At 50.4% G+C, this 18,111-nt stretch overlaps 1 protein-coding gene across 7 annotated transcripts in view; it reads right to left on the bottom strand.

The window, feature by feature from the left end:
* ZHX2 (zinc fingers and homeoboxes 2) overlaps nucleotides 1-18,111 on the bottom strand; it is a 162,826-nt gene that overhangs the window by 7,007 nt on the left and 137,708 nt on the right. For 4 of the 7 annotated variants that reach the window (XM_023248488.2, XM_011291450.4, XM_045050005.1 and 1 more), the window contains exon 3: nucleotides 6,345-9,089. In XM_023248488.2, coding sequence (XP_023104256.2) covers nucleotides 6,348-8,864 — 2,517 coding nt within the window. In that variant the 5' untranslated portion in view covers nucleotides 8,865-9,089 and the 3' untranslated portion in view covers nucleotides 6,345-6,347. Of the gene's footprint in view, nucleotides 1-6,344; nucleotides 9,090-9,245; nucleotides 10,064-17,764; nucleotides 17,866-18,111 lie in introns of those variants that run through there. The other 3 variants (XM_023248489.2, XM_019823081.3, XM_023248491.2) reach the window with 2 other exon arrangements.

Below are 18,111 nucleotides of genomic sequence, written 5' to 3'. Positions count from 1 at the left end.
CTAAATGAGGGTCATGAGGTGGGGCTCTAGTGTCCTTATAAGAAGAGGAAGAGACATTAGGAGGGCACAGGCACAGAGGAAAGACTAGGAAAGGACAGGACACAGAGAGAAGTGGCTGCGTGCAAGTCAAGGAGAGAGGCCACACCAGTAACCAACTCTGCTTGGAAACTTGATCTTGAACTTTCAGTCTCCAGAACTGCAAGGACATAAATGTTGTTTAAGCCACTCAATCTGTAGTGTTCTGTTCTGGCAGCCTTAGTTGACTAATATCGTTAAGTATTAAAGTTATAGAGACCTACTAATAATAGAGAATAAAGTAAAACATATGGCCATGTGGATGCTCTAGAATTTTCCAGCATCCATCCTCCATTTACCACTATGGCAGGAAGGTCTGAATGCCCAGATATCTGCAACATGACTTCCTTTTATTCCTTCCTTGAGTATCTCAGAGCATCTAACCTTTCTCTACAGGATCATACACACTGAATCACATACAGTCTTCTTTACTGGTGAGGTAGAGGAGTTTCAAGGGAAATTTGGATTATTTGTAGGTCACACACCACTCTGGTTTTTAACCCATGAACTTCTGTGAAGTGTGAACTGGGCAAATCACTGCCACAATGGCCACCTTTTAGGTCCCCTGATGTGAAGTTCCCTCTGGCCTCAGGGCCTTTGAGTATGCTGTATCTTCAGCATGGAAGGCTACTTCCCCCTCTTCTCTGCTCAGCCAACTCATACTTGACTTTTTGGATTTTAACTCATTTATTATCTCTTCAGAGAAGCCTCCCCCAACCACTCAAATCAAGTCAAATTCCCCTATCGTATATTCCCACAGACTGTGTACCTTTCCTTCAAAAAACCTGTTAGCATGGCAATCTCTCCTTTTTGTTTGGTTAAAATTTCATCCCTCACTAGACTGTGGGCTCCATGAGGGAAGGAACATGTTGGGTACCACAGATGTTCAGAGTTTGAACACACCCGGAGTGTGGCACGCCAGAGGCATTCCACAAATAACCTGATGCATAAATGGGTCGAATCACTTATTATGGATGTCTCTGGACCAGTTACTTCCTCTCCTTGGGGCCCACATCCTTCCTCTGACAAATGAGGGAACTTAGACTTCACGATTCCTAAATTGCTACAAGCTGCCCAAAGCACAGTGAGAATTCCTAGCGTGAGAAGCTCCAGAATTAGGCAAATGGAAGTGGTAACAGTTAACTCTCCATTAGGTGCCAGGGCTGCGAGGCTAATGGGCAGTCCCTGAGAAGCATCACCCAGTAAATAACCAGTGAGATTCTCCAGCAGACCTTTTCCTGGAGCTGCTCACATGTACGGAAAGCAAACTGTCCCCAACTTCTCTCCTCTGTCAGCTGTCAGCTAATAAGGCTAATGAGTGATGGAAAATGAGGAGGAGGGAAAGGGGAAGGAGGACAGGAAGTGAAAGGAAGAGGGAGTGGGGAGGGGGTGGTAGGGGAGGGGGAGGAGGAGGAGGACGAGGATCAAAGGACTGAAATACCAGATTCCAGACAACTGAAAGTCAACTATGTTTGTTAATTCTCAGGTTGGTTCAATACATTGCTATTAAGCACCCCCTCCAAATTAGGCACTAGGGACTCAGAGATTAATAGGATATGGTCCCTACATTCAAGGGTCTGGTGGGGAGAGACAGAGAAACAGATAATTACAGTTTCATCCATCCATCCATCCATCCATCCATCCATCCATCCACTCATTCAAATATCTGTATCTAGACAGCTAATCTGAACACACTGTGGGGCACGCATATCCTGGATCCTAAAGTGTAGCCAGGATGCACCAGTTGGTAGCCTTGAATTTTTCAAGCAAGCTGAACCCTGGAAAATATTTTTCACGAAATTTATCTTGTCCAAAGCCATCCCTAATCATGAGTTGGAAACTGTCAGGAATTGGGAGGTAGCCAAATTAGTGCACGAGTCACTGTGTATTCGTGTTTGACTATAGTATTAAGAAAGAGTCAAGTCCTGCTGGTCTGCCCTGACCCGTGGCACTGGTACCAACTGTGGTTGGGTCGGGCACTGGTGCCTCACAGATGAGAGGTGGCCTCCGGGCACCACCAGCTGCTAGCTGAGGAACCCATGCGTCTCTCTGAGCCTCGGTTTTGCCCTTTGCACAACAGGAAGAAGGCCATACCTATGTCACGGGGATGAAGTGAGGTTTAAATGATTTAATGGATGTGCTAAGAAGAATGCCAAGTACATGGCATATACCGGTATATAGAAATTCTTAGTAGTAGGAGTACTGGGATATTCCATCTGGCCAAACATTGAGGCATATGTCTGGCAATGTTTGGCTCAAGTATTCTGACTCATTTTTAGGAAAGGAGGAATTTACTGTTCAGCCTCTTACCACGACAGGTCTCTCAACGGATAGCTCCATAACTGTTTGGCCCCGGAGGATGAATCATCACAACACAATTCAAAGGTAAGGAGTCCCTTTCTGTCTGCCCTCAAGGCTGAGTGAACTTGGCCCGAGTCAACGCTGTCGTGAGCTTGTGAAGCTTTGGCAGAGGGGATGCTGAACCACAACAGAGGAGGAAACCCCACCCTGGAGTTTGCTCTCAGCTGCTCACCCAAGTTCATTCTCTCTCTCTTTCTCTTTCTCATACGTACATCCCATAACACCTTTTACGAAGCTGAAACTGTGCATTATTTTCAGGATTATCGTATGTGTAACAACTGAACCCAACTGCAGTTTCCTAAATAAATATGTGTTTAAATAAAGGCATCACTGAATATTTATGAATTTCAAGAGACCCATGTGTTCGGTTCATAAAAGCTGTGAAGTAATTTGGAGGGACTTCTTCCCTCTGAGTTGAAAGGTTCCCTTAAGCGGGTGCCTCTGTCTGGGATGCCACCACCAGGCCAGACCCGCAGCCCTTTTCTCAATGCAGTAGCACCTTGGAAACATCAGGAAGCCAGTAGGGACACTGGGTGCTACCCGGTGTCAAGCAGACCATAGCATCTTGTTTGGGAACATTTTTCAGCTCACACTTGAGGGCATTCGCCATAAATAAACATAAAAGGGGGTTCCACGGTATTTCTGGGTTTGTGTGTGTGTGTGTGGGTGGGTGGGAGGTAGAAAACAGCCAGTTCCTTCATCTCTGAATTATCTAATATCAACTGTCAAATCTAAACACCCACCTCCCAACCCCACCCTGGGGGTCATCCAGAGACAGGGAGTTTCTGTCAGAAACAGAGAGGCAGAGACAGCAGTAGGAGGCGGGGCTGTGGAGGGAAGCCAAGATGCTGGTTGGGAGAAGGAGGGTACGCTCCTTGGTTTCTGAGCCTCAGTTTCTGGGCCTATGAAAATATACAGTAGCTTACCTCTCGGCGTCACTGGGAGCACCGAGGAAGACCATCTGGGGCCAGAGCACTTAGCTCAGCCTCTGGTGCTCAGGAGGCCCTGCGCCCACCCTTCCATCCTTCCTCCCTTCCCTCCAAAGCTGCTCCTTAATGGTTTTAGCATTGCTTCCCCCTTTATGTTTCTCTTGGGCCTCTCGTGGGGAACAGGCCCGATGGTAGGCAGAAGAGCTGGGCATGTTCCCCTGTCGGTGGTGGTACAGCTTGGGGGAGAAGGGATGGGGACAGGTGGCCTCAGGGCCCCTGGGGAGCTGCTACCCCTAGACAAACCCCACTCAGCCATGGGGACCTGGAAGTGCCATCCCAGCTCACTCTGGGACACGGGACACTCACAATTCTACTCAAACTCGGTCAACACAGCTGGTTCCGAACAGCTTTTGCTTGCTGTGGAAAACCACGGTCATTTCTTTGAGTTGCCTTTTCTCATCGTCTCCTGAACCCCAAACTCGGCTTTCTGGCTGTGCCCAAACTCTCTTGGTTCCTCAACTGTACCATTCCTTTTCTCATCTCTGGAACTTTCCTTGTCTGTCCCTTTCCACATGAGCCACTCTTCCTTGTCAGTGCACCGGCCAGCCCCTTCCCTTCAGCTAGTCTCTGAGACAGATGTCCCTTCCTCCGGGAAGCCTGCCCTGACCTCTGGATGCCCCTCCTGCGTGCTCCAGTGCACAGCTGGGCGTGTCCCTATCACACCAGGGATCACCCCGGCTAGTAAAGGAAAGAGCAATTTCCTCTCTCCTTGGCCTGACTGAGCACCACGTGAAAGGACTCTTATCTGCTTTCTTCATCCCGTTATCTCTGTCACTTAGCACAGAGACTGGCACACGGTAGGTGTGCAGAATGTATCTGCTGGATTGAACTGAACCCTATTGTCTACTCCGTGGCAGGAGGAAAAAGCAATCGGGTAAATTTATGTCATGCACTGGGAAAGGTCAAGGATGGAAGACAGGGCAAGCTAGGTCTCAAAGGAAGGTACGAGAAGAGCCAGAGGGAGGAACCAAGGTAGCCAGATGGTGGGGGGCAGTTGGTACTGTTGGACTTTAGCCCCCTCCTGCCACTAGCCCCTCCCCTCTGGACCGCCTCCTCACCTGTACCCCATTACGATTCCCCCTTGAAAAGTCGGGGAGGGGGGCGGCGGGAAGAAGCCTTGATGGCATCTTTGATTGGCTGTTCCTTCAACTGCTCTTTCACTAACTGATGGAACTGGCTAAAATACGGTTTCTAAGAAGACTTTATTTTTTCATTTATTTCTTTACTGCTATTTCTTACTATGAAATAAATGAATTGATGAGGGGCATGACCAGCCAAAGTTGTCCGAAGTCGTTAATAAAGAAGCATGGTAATTTCCAGGGCTCCCTTCGGGACCTTATCAATCATTCTGGAGGTTCTTACCTTTGTTTCATTATTTTTAAAGATGACATGATGGGGGGGGGGGCTTCTGTTGCCTTTTAAGTGACCTCTGGAGAAGCCAATCTGGGCAGAGCGTAAATCACACCTTTCCCTCCTGGTTCCAAGCTGCCCCCCCCGTGGAATGTGTCGGCTTTGGCCAAGGTCGGCTCTCTGCCTCCTGCACCCCTCTCCCCGCTGCCCCCTCTATTCTAAACCTACCACCAAGCAAGCTGCTGTGTTTTGAGGCCTTGATTTGCACAGACCTCTTGTGAAAGCACAAACACCAGGGCCTGGGTGCATGTCCCATCATGTGGATGACACGGCCATTAGTAACCATGGCAACCTCCCTTCCCAGGCTTTTGTGGCTCCACAGGCCTAATTTACACCAGTCTCTTCCAGATTTGAAGGGGTTCTGGGGACCCACTCAGCACAATTATGAGCTGTGTTATATAGTGAGAAACTCGCCTTCCTTCAGCCATGACTGGGCAAACACCAAAACCTGTCAGGTTGAAAGAAACAACCCCAAATCTCTGGCCAGTAAACCTGGTTAGCTACCCTTAAAAATCCAAGAAAGGAAAGAAAATGAAAATGAAAACAAAACAAAACAAAACAAACAGAAAGAAAAAGGAAAAGACACATCCTTTTCAGGTCCGTTTCTTACAGCAGCAAACAGAAAGCAGGCAGAGGCTGTGTCCCTATAACTGCTTGTAGACTGAGGAACGGAGAGGCCCCAGAGGGTGCGTCCAAGATATGCCACAGCGCTGTCACTCATGGGCAGGGCCTTGCAAACGAGGACACAAAATCCACCAGCCGCTAGTGAGACCAGGAAACCGAAGGGCTCCATAAAATCTGCTTTTTGCTCCCTTTCCTGCTTCTATTCTCTCTCGCTAGGACTTGCACCCCCCCGCGCCGCACATGCCTTAACGTACGTCCTCCTTACAAGGGACCAGGAGTTCATGACTTCTCTGGGGCCTTCTGGCACAGTAGATAACATCTCAGGAAGGACCAGGCGAGGCCATCATGTGGCACACGCCTGCCTATTGCAGACCACTGACTCTAGACATCTCGTCGTCAAAATTCCCTGACTCCAGGGAACGAGCGACTTATGATGGACACCTGGACCCTGAGTTCCTGGATGCCTGAGAGGACATGTGCTCCAGACCGCAGTGGTCAATAAAATCCCCAGACCCCAAGCAAAGATGGGACTCCCGCTCCTTTCCTTTTTAAGTCTCCCAGACGCTCCGTCCGTATCTGCTCTCAATCCCTCTCTCTCTCCCTTCAGTAAACTCTGCTCTCACCTCCTGCTGGCTCACACCTGCTTTCCATCCTGCATGAAGCCAAGGACCGTTTTGACTGGTCCTGCGGGACCCCCTCCAGGTCCTCTGACCTGGCCTGCCAGCATCCCTGGTTTCCTTCCTTTTTCAAACAAGAACTTTTAAAAAGAACTCATCATCTGTGTCAACATCTCCGTACCCTACAACCTATATGGACTCTGGTAATACAGAGAAAGCCAGCCGGCATCCTCGCCTACTTTCCTGCGGGGAGCCGGGAGGGGGTTACCTGTTAGGCCTGGCCAGCCTCGGCAGGGATGCTGTCGGAGTCCGAGCCGGCCTGTTCTGCGGTGCCTTCGGCTGCCGTCTGACTCCAGCTATCCGACCTGTCTGAGATGGCGTCCTCCTCTCCGACCGTGACCTCCACCCAATCCACAACGCCCGACTCCTCATTCTCGTCGCTGCCCTGGCCGTCCCGGCTGCTGCCCTCCGACCTGTCCGAGGTGGCTTCAGAAGGCTTGGCCGGCACACCATCCTTGGCTTGCTCGTTGCTCACTTTCACCCTGGGTACCAGCTTCTCCAAGTCCTCTTCACAGAGCTTTTTGGGGTCCTTGTAATGTTGCTGACCCACGTCACTTCCATTCTTTGGGCTCTCAGTGATGACGGCTTTCACTGCTTTCCTTGGTGGGGCGTCGTAACCGTGATCTCCCGCTATCTGCTGGTGCTGGTACTGCTCCATCCACTTTAAGGTTCCGGTTTTTAGCAAGCACCTGTTCTCTTTGAACCAGCGCACAATTTCAGTTCGGACCAGGCCCGTCTTGGCTGCTAACTGGTCATACTCCTGGGGAGTAGGCCACTGGGTTCTTGCAAACGTGCTCCGCAGGAGATGTACCTGTTCTTGATTTTTCGTAATTGCTGGTGAAGGGCTGGGCAGAGAACTGGCTAACTGGGCACTGGAGAGCTGGTCAAGTCGAGACAGAGCACCATTGGGGGCCACCACATCTTGGCCTTTTTTGCCAGTCCCCATGGAATCCAAGACTGCCTGTTCCATGCTGTCCCGAAGCTTCCGTCTCTCTGAGAACCAGGATTCGATCTCTCTCCTGCTCAGCTTGGTTTCCACCCTCAGTCTATCCAGTTCTGCTTGGGTCGGGAAAGAGCTTTTCAAAAAGCTGTCCTCCAGGGTTTTAATCTGACCCTGTGTTTTTTCTTTGAATTTCTGTGGGGCAAAGTCCGGGTACGCGTGGTACGCGCGGCCGTGTCGGGAGGCTGCGATGGCCAACTGGTCTTTGGCAAGGGATTCGCTGGTGATGTGGACGATGCCTCTTTGACACCGATACCGGTGATCGCTGAACCACTTCTTGATCTCACTCCTGGCAAGGCCGGTCACCTCGATGAGCCGATAGACCTCAGCATCGTCAGGAAACTGGCTCTGGAGAAAGCTTGCCTTGAGATGCGCAATCTGCTCCTTTGTCTTCTTGCGGTCACTGGCTGGCGTCAGCACAGGGTTGGCCACCTTGGGCGGGGGCTCTGGCACCTGAGCGATGTGTGGACGCTTGGGCTCGGGGGCGGCCTGGGGAGTCACCAAAGGCCTTTTTTGGCCATGGTTGGTCACTCCGGCCACGGCAAGCGTGATGGGGGAGCAGGAGACCGTTGTTGACCCGCTGGTCACCTGAGTCAGCACCAGGCTGGTCTGGCCGAGAATCTGGCACGGCAGAGCTGTCTGGAGGATGGGCTGTGACATCTTTGTGGGCGCCAGCTGGGCCGGCAGCACGGTGATCGTGGGGGGTACTGACTGGATGGTGCCATTAAACATCTTTTTCCGGGCCTCCTCCACCTCCTCCGGGGACCAGCTGATGCCATGCTTTAAGCGCTGTGTGGCAAACCAGATTCTGATGTGCTCTTCTGGGTGTTTGGAAGCAGCTGTCAGCCAGGACAACTCGGCCTGGGTCGGGTAAGGGAACTTGTTGAAGGAGTTGATCATGGTGGCATTCGTGTCCAGGGCAGAGTTGTATTTGGTAGTATTCAGCGGGACGGGGACCTTCGGGACAAGGTTGATATTTGGTGGGAGCTGGACAGAAGGCGTGACGTGCCCTAATGTGTCCTGGAGGAGCTCCACGCCTCCGAGTCTCGAGAGGATCTCAGCCGCGTCTGTCACCAGGCGGGCAGTCCCTTCCACGTGGTTCTCGGGCGTGGCCTCCTCCGGCTTCTTGGGCACCTTCTTGGCATCGGCTTTTGGTTTCCCTGGCTTCATGATGGGGGTTTTACTCACTGAGATTCCGGGATCACCGTCGCCGCTTCCGGGGCCGCTGGTGGTGATGGACACGACGTGGTTGGTGGCTTCGATGGACTGCTCTAGGACAGTTTGATTATTGCGCTTGATTAACTTCAGCTTGAAGTTGGTCTCCCCGGGATGGAACTTGGAGTTGTGGTCAGACAGGGAGTCGTACTTTTTGGTTGTGAAGTTACATTCGGCACACACGTATAAGGGGTTGAGAATCACGTTGGGGTGCTGCGTGTCAACGTGCTCCGTGAACTCGTTCAGGTTTTGCGTGGAGTAGGGGCAGTATTTGCATTCATAACCACCTTGGAGTTTTTTGGATTGGTTTTCCCCTGTAGATTTCACCTCTATCACTTCATTTTCTTTGGAAGAGTTCTCGGGTTCTACTGTCCAACTGTCCTTGGTTGTTTCAGGCTGTGTTGTGCTGTTTCCTTTTTCTTTGGCCCTGTCTCCTTCCTCGGGCACATCTTGTTCTACTACTTGTGATGTCCGAACCATGCACGGGGTTGTGGATTTTCGCTTGCTCGCCATGCCGTCTGTCTGTGTGCAACAGCTTAAATTTGGGGAGGGGGGTGGGTAGGGAAGGGGCAGTGAAATTTTTGGAGCAAATCAGATAAAAGGCTTTGGGCTTTATTCCCCCTCCAATGGCTTTGGCTTCCCTTGAATGCTGAAGTCTAGCGTTAGAGTGTTCAGAATGATCTCAGCACAAAAAACTGTAACTGCTCCAATGGCTAAACACAAGAGGCAGCATCATATCTGTGGGACAAGAACAAAGATAGGGTCAGTGTTTTTCCACAAGGCAGAAGAAACTAGCATTTCTTTCTAACCCACCCCGACCGGCACCCACAATAAAGCAGACACCTAGGTACGCACAGACAGTGAGAGAGGGTGCACGTGAAAATAAAAGATCACCTTCTTTTCTTCCTTTCTTTGGGAAGGGCAGTGGGAACCGGCCCAACGCAAGCAAAGGAGGGTGCAGGTCATTCGTTCATGTTTAGAGGCAAACAGATACAGAAATGCAACGAAGGCTCTAAGCTCTGAAGTGGTGGGTGGGGTGGCAGAGATGAGATGTCGAGATGTCGCTGGGCTCTCAAGCTGCTGTAATTGATGGTACATCAGAAGCAAGATGCTTACCTGGGGCCACCAAATGGTGTTTATATGGGTATCAGAAAATGGATATCAACTCTTGTTTCTTACCACAGAAGTCACCGTATAGAAAATCCAGAAAATGCTTTCAAGTATAAAGGAGAAAAAAATCACCCTGAACACTGTAGTTCCTTTATTTCACTTGACATGTTCCCTCTTTCTATAAATAATGAGCAAAATAATGACTTAAAAATGGCTGCATGATACTACCTTGGGGGGATATACACATGTGATACATTTAGTCATTGAGCTTTTGTTGGACATTTTTCTTTTTCTTCAATTTTTGGCTCTGCTCAACAAAATTGCAGGCAACACCGTGAGTCCTTATTTCTGGTAAGCCCTTAGGATGAATGCTTAGACACAGAAGCACTGGGTTAAAGGATATGTGCATTTTAAGTTCTCTTCACTCATTTGGCCAACTTTTCCATCAGCTGGCCCTTCCCCTGGCAATGAACAGGAATGCCCAACTTACCACTCGACCTACATGGAATATTACCATGAAAACGCCTTGCTGATTAGATAGGGTTAAACCATCTTTTTTTTAAATAAATTTTTTAACGTTTATTTACTTTTGAGACAGATTGAGAGAAGGACTGTAAGCCGGGGAGGGGCAGGGAGAGATGGAGACAGAATCCGAAGCAGGCTCCAGGCTCTGAGCTGTCAGCACAGAGCCCAGCGGGAGGCTCGAACCCATGAACCGTGAGATCGTGACCTGAGCCGAAGTCAGAAGCTTAAGTGACTAAGCCACCCAGGTGCCCCAGGGTTAGATGATCTTAATATACTTTTGTGCCTTCCTTCATTGCTAATCAGGTTGAACTGCTTTCATAGATTTACTTGCCCTGTGTGTTCTTTCCTTTTGCATTGTTTATTCATGCCATTTTTCTCTTGTGATGCTCAGTGGTTTTACTATTGATTTACAAGTCTCTATATTAAGAGCATCAGTACTTTATTATATTTGTTGCAAAATGATTCTAGTCGATCGTTTGCCTTTTATGTTCATTCGTGTTTGTTCGTAGATGGCATTTTTCGTGTTTTTACATGCAAAAGTTTTACGTTTCAGGCAGCAAATTTACCAACCTTTTTCTTTTGTGGCTCCTTTCGCTGTAATTTTTTATATAGAAAGTGGTTCCCAGTTACAAGAAACAAACTGCTGGTTGCCAGAGAGGGGAGGGTTTGAGGGGCAGATGAAGTAGGCGAAGGGTGATTAAGAGGTACAAACTTCCAGTTGTGAAAAAAAAAAAAAAAAAAAAAGGTCCTGGGATGTAATGTACAGCATAGGGAATATACTCAATAATATTGTATTAACTTTGTATGGTGACAGATGGTAACTATCTGATTGTGGGGATCATTTCATGATGTATAAAAACATGGAATCACTCTGATGCACACCTGAAACTAACAGGATCTTATATGTCAATTATACTTCAACAGAAAATAGATAAAAATCACTTGTACATTAAAAAAAAAAAGTGGGGTGCCTCGGTGGCTCAGTCGGTTAAGCGGCCGACTTTGGCTCAGGTCATGATCTCACGGTCCGTGAGTTCGAGCCCCGCATCGGGCTCTGTGCTGACAGCTCAGAGACTGGAGCCTGCTTCAGATTCTGTGTCTCCCTCTCTCTGCCCCTCCCCTGCTCATGCTCTGTCTCTCTCTGTCTCAAAAATAAATGTTAAAAAATTAAAAAAAAAAAGTGATTCCCTGCCTTGATAGCTGAGACATAGCATTCTATGTTTTCTCAGAGTGTTTTAGCTTTGTTACATTTAATGCATTTGGAATTCAACTGATCTTGGGTTAAGCTGTAAGATACAATTCTAACCATTTTTTTTGAGAGTTACCAATTATCTCATAGCATGTATTGTGTTCTCACTAATTTGTGAAATCATCTCTGTCATACATTACATTTTTATATATACTAGGGCGTTTCTGGGTCATTTATTCTGTGCCTCTTATCTAGCTATTGACACACATGACTTAATTTTTTTTTTTTTTTTTTGTAGATTAGAGTATGTTTTAATGTCTGGTAGAGTGAGCTCCTCCTTATCACTCTTCTTTGGCAAAATATTTCTGGGTTAGTTTGGTCATTTCTTCATATAAATCAATTCCCATAAATCAGAATCATCTGCAAAATAAAATCCTGTTAGAATTCTGATTGGAATTGCATTAAACAAATATTAATTTGGGAGGACAGGAACAATTTGCTTATTAGGAGTAGCAAAGCCGGGGAAGTGGCAGCGTCCAGTGTGTAAACGCACGGGCTGGTGTAGAGGGCATCTTTCATTTTGTGCTTAAAGGAGAAGGGAGATGTGTTTTGAAAGGAGTAGAGCTGACACCTGGGGAGAAGGGAAAGGGAAAAGATGGCTGTTACCTCCTGTCCCTCCCGTTGCCTTGGGGTTGAGTTCCACTGAAGAGAGTGCTCAAGGGTGGAAGTGGAGGCTTATTTTTACGAGCAACTCTGCGGGACTGTGCCCACACACATCTGCTTAGGGGCTCAGGTGACAAAGCTGAGCAGGACTTGGGGAGGGGCATTTCCCCCTGTGAATCCAGAACCCAGTTATTCTAACGAGGAGCCCTGGCATTCCCACGCTGGACAACGTCATCAGCAATGGGTGAGTGTCCCTCCGGGCACTGGTGAGGAGAGGACACGGGCACAGCAGAGCAGAGGGGACCGTGTCTTTTTGCTGACCACACCCAAACTGACATCTTCAGCCTCCATGTCCCTGCTGCTGAGACTCTTGGTTTCCCCCTCAGCCATACGTTACCTCCTCCAGAGTTTCTCATCTCTGTCTGTGGCTCCACCATTGGTCATTCCGGCCCAAACTCTGTTGGGCTCACCCCAACTAATCCGTCAGCAACGCTGCTGACTCTGTCTTCAGAATAAATCTAGTATCTGACCCTTCGCACCACTTCCACATCCCCCTGCCCCTGCCTTGTCTAAGCTACCGTCCTCTCCCACCTGGAAGTCTGTGGCAGCCTCTCAAGGGTCTCCCGCTTCCTTCCTCTCTGGAGCAGCGGCATATTTTAAGATAAGAATCAGTTCATGTCACCTTTCTGCACAAAGCCCTTTCTCCAAGCCCTTATAACAGCCTGCAACCCCGGCACGTTCTGGCCCATACTTCCTGCTCCCCCTTGCGCGTCACAGGACCTCTGCCCTAACCTCCCACCCCCGAGCTCCTCAGTGCTCACGTCCCCATTTAAAAGTCATCCTCATGGCATCTGGGTGGCTCAGTTGGTTAAGTGGCCGACTCCTGGTTTCAGCTCAGGCCATGATCTCACAGTTCGTGAGTTCAAGCTCTGCATTGGGCTCTGTCCTGACAGTGTAGGGCCTGCTTGGGATTCTCTCTCTCCCCCCCCCCCTCTGTCCCTCTCCCCTCACTCTCACTTTCTCACTCAGAAATAAATAAACATTAAAACAAAAATAAAAGGCATCCTCCCACAGAGAGACCTTTCCTGACCACCACCCCAAGTAAATCAGTGCCTCCCTCATTACTCTGTTTCCTTACTCCGCTTGGCTTTGCTTTCTTCACAGCACTTTTCAATATTTAAAATTTACTTAGACATTTTGTGACTGAAGGAGGGAGGAGAGAGCATTTACCTACTTTTTTCTTCCTCTAGGACTTTCAATATGCCAGCCACTAGGCAAATGTGGCTCTTCGAATTTAAGTTAATTAAAATAAAAGAAAATGAAAAAAAAATCAGTTCCTCAAGTTACACTGGCCACATTTCAAGTGCTCAGTAGCCACACGTGGCTGGTGGCTTTTGTATGAAGCAGCGCAGAACTTTTCTATCATCGAGGGACCTTCTACTGGACAGTGCTATTCTAGAACATAGATTCCATAGAGGCAGAAACTTTTCACTGTGGTTTCCTCAGAGCCTAGAACCACACCTGGCCCGTAGTAAGCTTCCTATGCATGTTGGCTGAATAATTAACTCAGGATGGCTGCCTCGTGGGGCCTGTGGCTGATACGGAGAGAGGAGGCACGGCAAAACGTCCTGGTGTGTGTGCACGTGTAGGCACCCTTGTGTGTGCATGCACGTGCGTGAGTGTATGCGTGGGTGTGCACCGGGGGCATGAGCAGAGGGGCTCTGTAAGGGGGAAGGAGGTCCTAAAGTGCCACAGAGGGTGTCCCTGTCATGACAGCTGGTGGCTACATTTGCACACACTAGCCAAGAGACTGGGGAATCTGAAATATACTTTTTAGAAATTTTTAAAATGTTTATTTATTTGAGAGAGAGGGAAAGAGAGAGAGTGAGCAGCAGAGGGGCAGAGAGATAAGGGGAAAGAGGATCTGCAGCAGGCTCTGTGCTGACAGCAGAGAGCCCGGAGCGGGGCTCGAACCCACGAACCACAAGATCATGACCCGAGCCGAAGTCAGATGCTTAACTGACTGAGCCATGCAGGCACCCCTGAAATAGAATTTTTAAGCAAGGGAGCAAAAGGAAACTTTTCGCCTGCAAAACAAAGAAATCGGGCAGGAATGGGTGCAGGGGAGGGAGGGGGAAGAGATTCTTCTTAGAGAAACTCCCCGTACGTAGAATGACTTAAATCTGTTGACAAATGGGGCCCAGAAGTGAACCAAACTGTGGTAAAACATCCTAAAACTTCTCAGTGTTCCAAAAACCTTGGTTCAGAATAAACAGCATCTTCTAAAACTCATTTGCGACCAGGAGTCCAAACCACAGCAGATCAAAAAGAAGGAAAGATGAAGGAAGAGAAGACAGACGTGGGGGCAGGGTGCAGAAAACACGGAGCCTTTGAAGAACTCATCTCTCGGGGTGGGGGGTCCCCGTGATGGAGTCACAAGAACCACGGCCCTGGGAAGAATCACCCCGGCACCAGAAGGGGGTGAGTGTCTGCACAGCAGAAGCACGTGGTCTGCCTTTTTGAAAGTCTGCGAGCCGCCCGCGGGATCGGGACCAGCGCCCACGAGGCCTGGGCCTCGCCGGCGCGAAGGCTACAGTACTGCCAGCCGTCTTCAGACTCAGACGGACACGGGCCAGAAGTGGCAAAAATAAAGATGTCAAAATGCACGTTAAAAGTCCAGCACATCGCTTCCGTGCTGGGGGAGGGGAGGTGAGCATCACAACCCACCAGCCCTGTGCAGCCGGTCTCACCCCCGCCGGCTTCCCAGGCGCATTCTGTGCCCACCTGAGAACATTCGACCTCCGGGCGGCAGCGAGTTCTCCCCTGGATGCCCAGCAGTGGGGCCTGAGACGCGATCCTGCCTTGGGGAGGGGGGCCTGAGCCGGTTAGGACTGAGCACATTTGTGCTTAAGATCCTGGCGCCCGGAAGGAGAGGAGAGGTAAGAAATCTCCTTCGTCTGTGACATTCCAGGCGTCCCAAGCCTCACAGGACAACTGGGACAGAGCGCGACATGGTGCACGGAAAGGGAGCCAAGGCACCGACACAGACCCCTGCCTCCTTTGCGCGTTTCTGACACTTACTCGGTTTTCCTTTTATCCACCACGGCATCTATCACTCACCACAAAGAAATCCAATGATGAATGAGAAAGGACAAAATCTTGGAATAAGTAACATGGGATGAAAACGGCCAGCCTCTACAGACCATCACGAACAACTCCCTTCCGGGCGTCCGCTGGGCTCTCTTCCCCCTTCCCCGCTTGGCGCCTCTGCTTCTCCATCAGCCCCTCTGTGTTGTGCATGGAACGCAGTTCGATTAGACCCCTGTGTGCTGAGTTCGGCTGTGGAAACGGGGCCCACAAAGAGGAGGAAACCGCGTCCTTGTCCTCAGGGAGCGCACAGCCAGCGTTATTACTGAGCCAGGGCTGGAGCACCCCAGACGGGGAGGCTTAACCAACAGGAGTGTTTTTCTCACAGTTCTGGCAGTTGGGAGTCCATGACCAAGCTGTCTGCAGGGTTGGTTTCTCTGGAAGCCTCTCTCCTCGGCGTGCAGACGGCCACCTACTTGCCCTGTCCACAGCACGTCCTTCCTTGTGTGTGCGTACAGCCTGGTCGCCTCTTCTCAGAAGGACACCTGTCACACTGGACTGGGGCTCACCCCAAGGGCTTCCTTTAACCCTAATCACTTCTTTAAAAACCCTTTCTGAAATACCCCACATTCTCAGGGGTAGGACTGTAACTCATGAATTTGGCAGGTGGCAGGGGAGACTCATTTCAGCCTGTAACAGGCAGGCAGGGGAGTGCCCACCGAATACCCTCCATGGTGCAAAAGTGATTTATTCGTGTAGACGACAGATACCGAGCACTATGAGTGCAGATGTGGTTCTGGGTCCCCAGGACACACGAGTAAACACACAGGAATCTCTGCTCTGGTGGGACTCGTGTTCACAAGCTGACATGAGCAGAAGCCCAAGAGGTGATGAGCTCTATGGGGAAAAAGTCAAGCAGTGATGAGGCTGGGGTGGGGAGTGCGGTGACCTGCGACTTTAGCGGGGAGGTCAGGGCCTCCCTCCACGAGAAGCCAGGGGAGCATCGGGACATTGCACAGACAGGAAGGAGAAAGAGTTTATGAAACACAGAGCAGGCTGTGCTTAATTCCTTAAGACAGGGTAGGAGGATGGCTAATGGCTTCACAGAGGAGGGAATCGTCTTAGAAATAAAACGACCAAGGGGTGCCTGGGTGGCTCAGTCGGTTGAGCGACCGACTTCGGCACAGGTCATGATCTCACAGTCCGTGAGTTCGAGCCCCGCATCGGGCCCTGTGCTGACAGCTCGGAGCCTGGAGCCTGCTTTGGATTCTGGCTCTCCCTCTCTCTCTGCCCCTCCTCCACTCATGCTCTGTCTCTCTCTGTCTCAGAAATAAAGATTAAAAAAAAATTTTTTTAAAGAAATAAAATGGCCATGACTTTGATTAACTGAAATTCTCCTTACTATGTGGATGAGGCCCCACAACAACTCTGCAGGGCTGTTGTAATGAACCTCAATTTATGGAAGAAAAACCCAGGCCAGGGAGGCTAAGTGCCTTGCCCAAGGTCGCATGGCGAGTTCATGGTAGGGCTGGGATTTGAACACGTGCTCTTGGTACAAGACACAGCCTCCCCCCGTTAAGCAGAGTTCCAAGGGTGGGGTAGGATCCTGGAGGACAGAGAAAGGGAAGGGTGACTCCAATCAGAGGAACGTGCTCCCAGGCAGAGGAGAGAGCAGGAGCAAGGAAATATATGAGGAATGGACAGGACTGAGGTCAAAGGGCAGGGCAACAGGGCGGAAGCTGGGAAGAGGCTGGCAAGTCAGGTTAGGCAGAGACTGTGGAGGGCCTTGAATGTCACACGAAGGAGCTACAATTTCATTCCACTGGCGAATCATGGAAGCAGCAGGGTCTTAGAGAGAAGTTCGTGGGGTGGTGGGGTAGGGATGGCAGGACGAGAAGGCACGTCAATGAAGGTAAGAACCCCCAAGCCAAGCAGATGAACAATAATCTTGACTACCCCCAAATTAAACAGTGAGGGCCCAGGCTGCCAGAGACACTCCTCCCTCTATCCTTACATTTGTTGTCTAAGCAGATGTTGAGGGCGCTTCCCTTTTCATCTTGAACCTTCTCCCATTCAGTTTGCACTCGCCCCCCCCCCAAGGATAGCTGGATGATTCGGGTTTAAATGCGGTAAAACTGACTCTCCCTTAATCGTCTTCCCGACAGCAACGGCAGCTAGCATTCACCGCAGTCCTCGCACATTCCAGGTGTTCAGTGGCTCACTTGTCAAAATCCCTCTGCAGACACCCAAGCTCAGAGAGGTTAAGGAGCTTGGCCGAGGTCACACAGCCTGGAGCAGCAGAGCTGGGCTGCAAGATTTATGGGGACCTTGCTAAAATACAGAATTCGGATTTGGAAAGTCTGGGCTGGAAGTGAGGTTCTGCATTTCTAACCGGGCCGCAGGGGAGGAGAGCGTACAGGTGGGCCACATGTGGAGCCTCCCCAAGGAAGCAAGTCCCCACTGCTATCCTCTCTCCCCGCCTCCTTTCCAGAGATGGGGTGGTAGCATTTCCCGACCTCTCCCTACAAGTGGCCTGCGGCCCTCAGGGGAACTAAAAACGGGTCAAACCAGCAGGCCAGCCCCTGGAATCGCTTTGCAAGGCGGCTGACACACAGCCTGGCTGTCAGATGAGAGAAATGTCCAGGCCGTCGAGTTCCGGAGGAAGGCACGTGGGGGAGGGGAGAGTCAGAGCCTGTGGAGGTGGGGGGGGGGGGTTCTCCAGCCCAAGGAGGGTCAGAGGTCAGAGCAAGTCAAGGAGCCCGGGCCCCTCCGGCCTCCCAGGCGGGCTTTGCGTCGCGCCTACGTGGGGAGCACATGGGCCGCTCCTAAGGAATCGAACCTTCGGGCTTTGGCGAGGATGCCACTTCTCATTTCGGGGCTTTTCACTGGGGCTGTCAGAGGAAATAACAGGGCTGTCTCTGGGCTTTCAAAGGAAGCATCCTGCCAAGACATCAAAGCCAAAAAAGATGCTTTTAGCTCTGCCAGGTCTTCTGACAGAGCTGTTAACAGATATCACCTCAGCTCATAAGGGTAGACCTCGTGTGCGTGTGCGCGCGCGTGTGATTGTTCCTTTATGTTCTCGAGTCACAACATCCCCCCACCCCTCCGCTGCCCAGGGAGAAGGAATCCTGAAGGGTAGGCGCGTGGTGGCGGTGGCGGCTGGCGGGTGGAGTGGAGGAAGGAATT

This window comes from Felis catus, chromosome F2, assembly GCF_018350175.1.
Source record: "Felis catus isolate Fca126 chromosome F2, F.catus_Fca126_mat1.0, whole genome shotgun sequence".
NCBI classification, from domain to species: Eukaryota; Metazoa; Chordata; class Mammalia; order Carnivora; family Felidae; genus Felis; species Felis catus.
The sequence above is the reverse complement of the archived record's forward strand: the minus strand, read 5'-3'. Positions and strand labels throughout refer to the sequence as shown.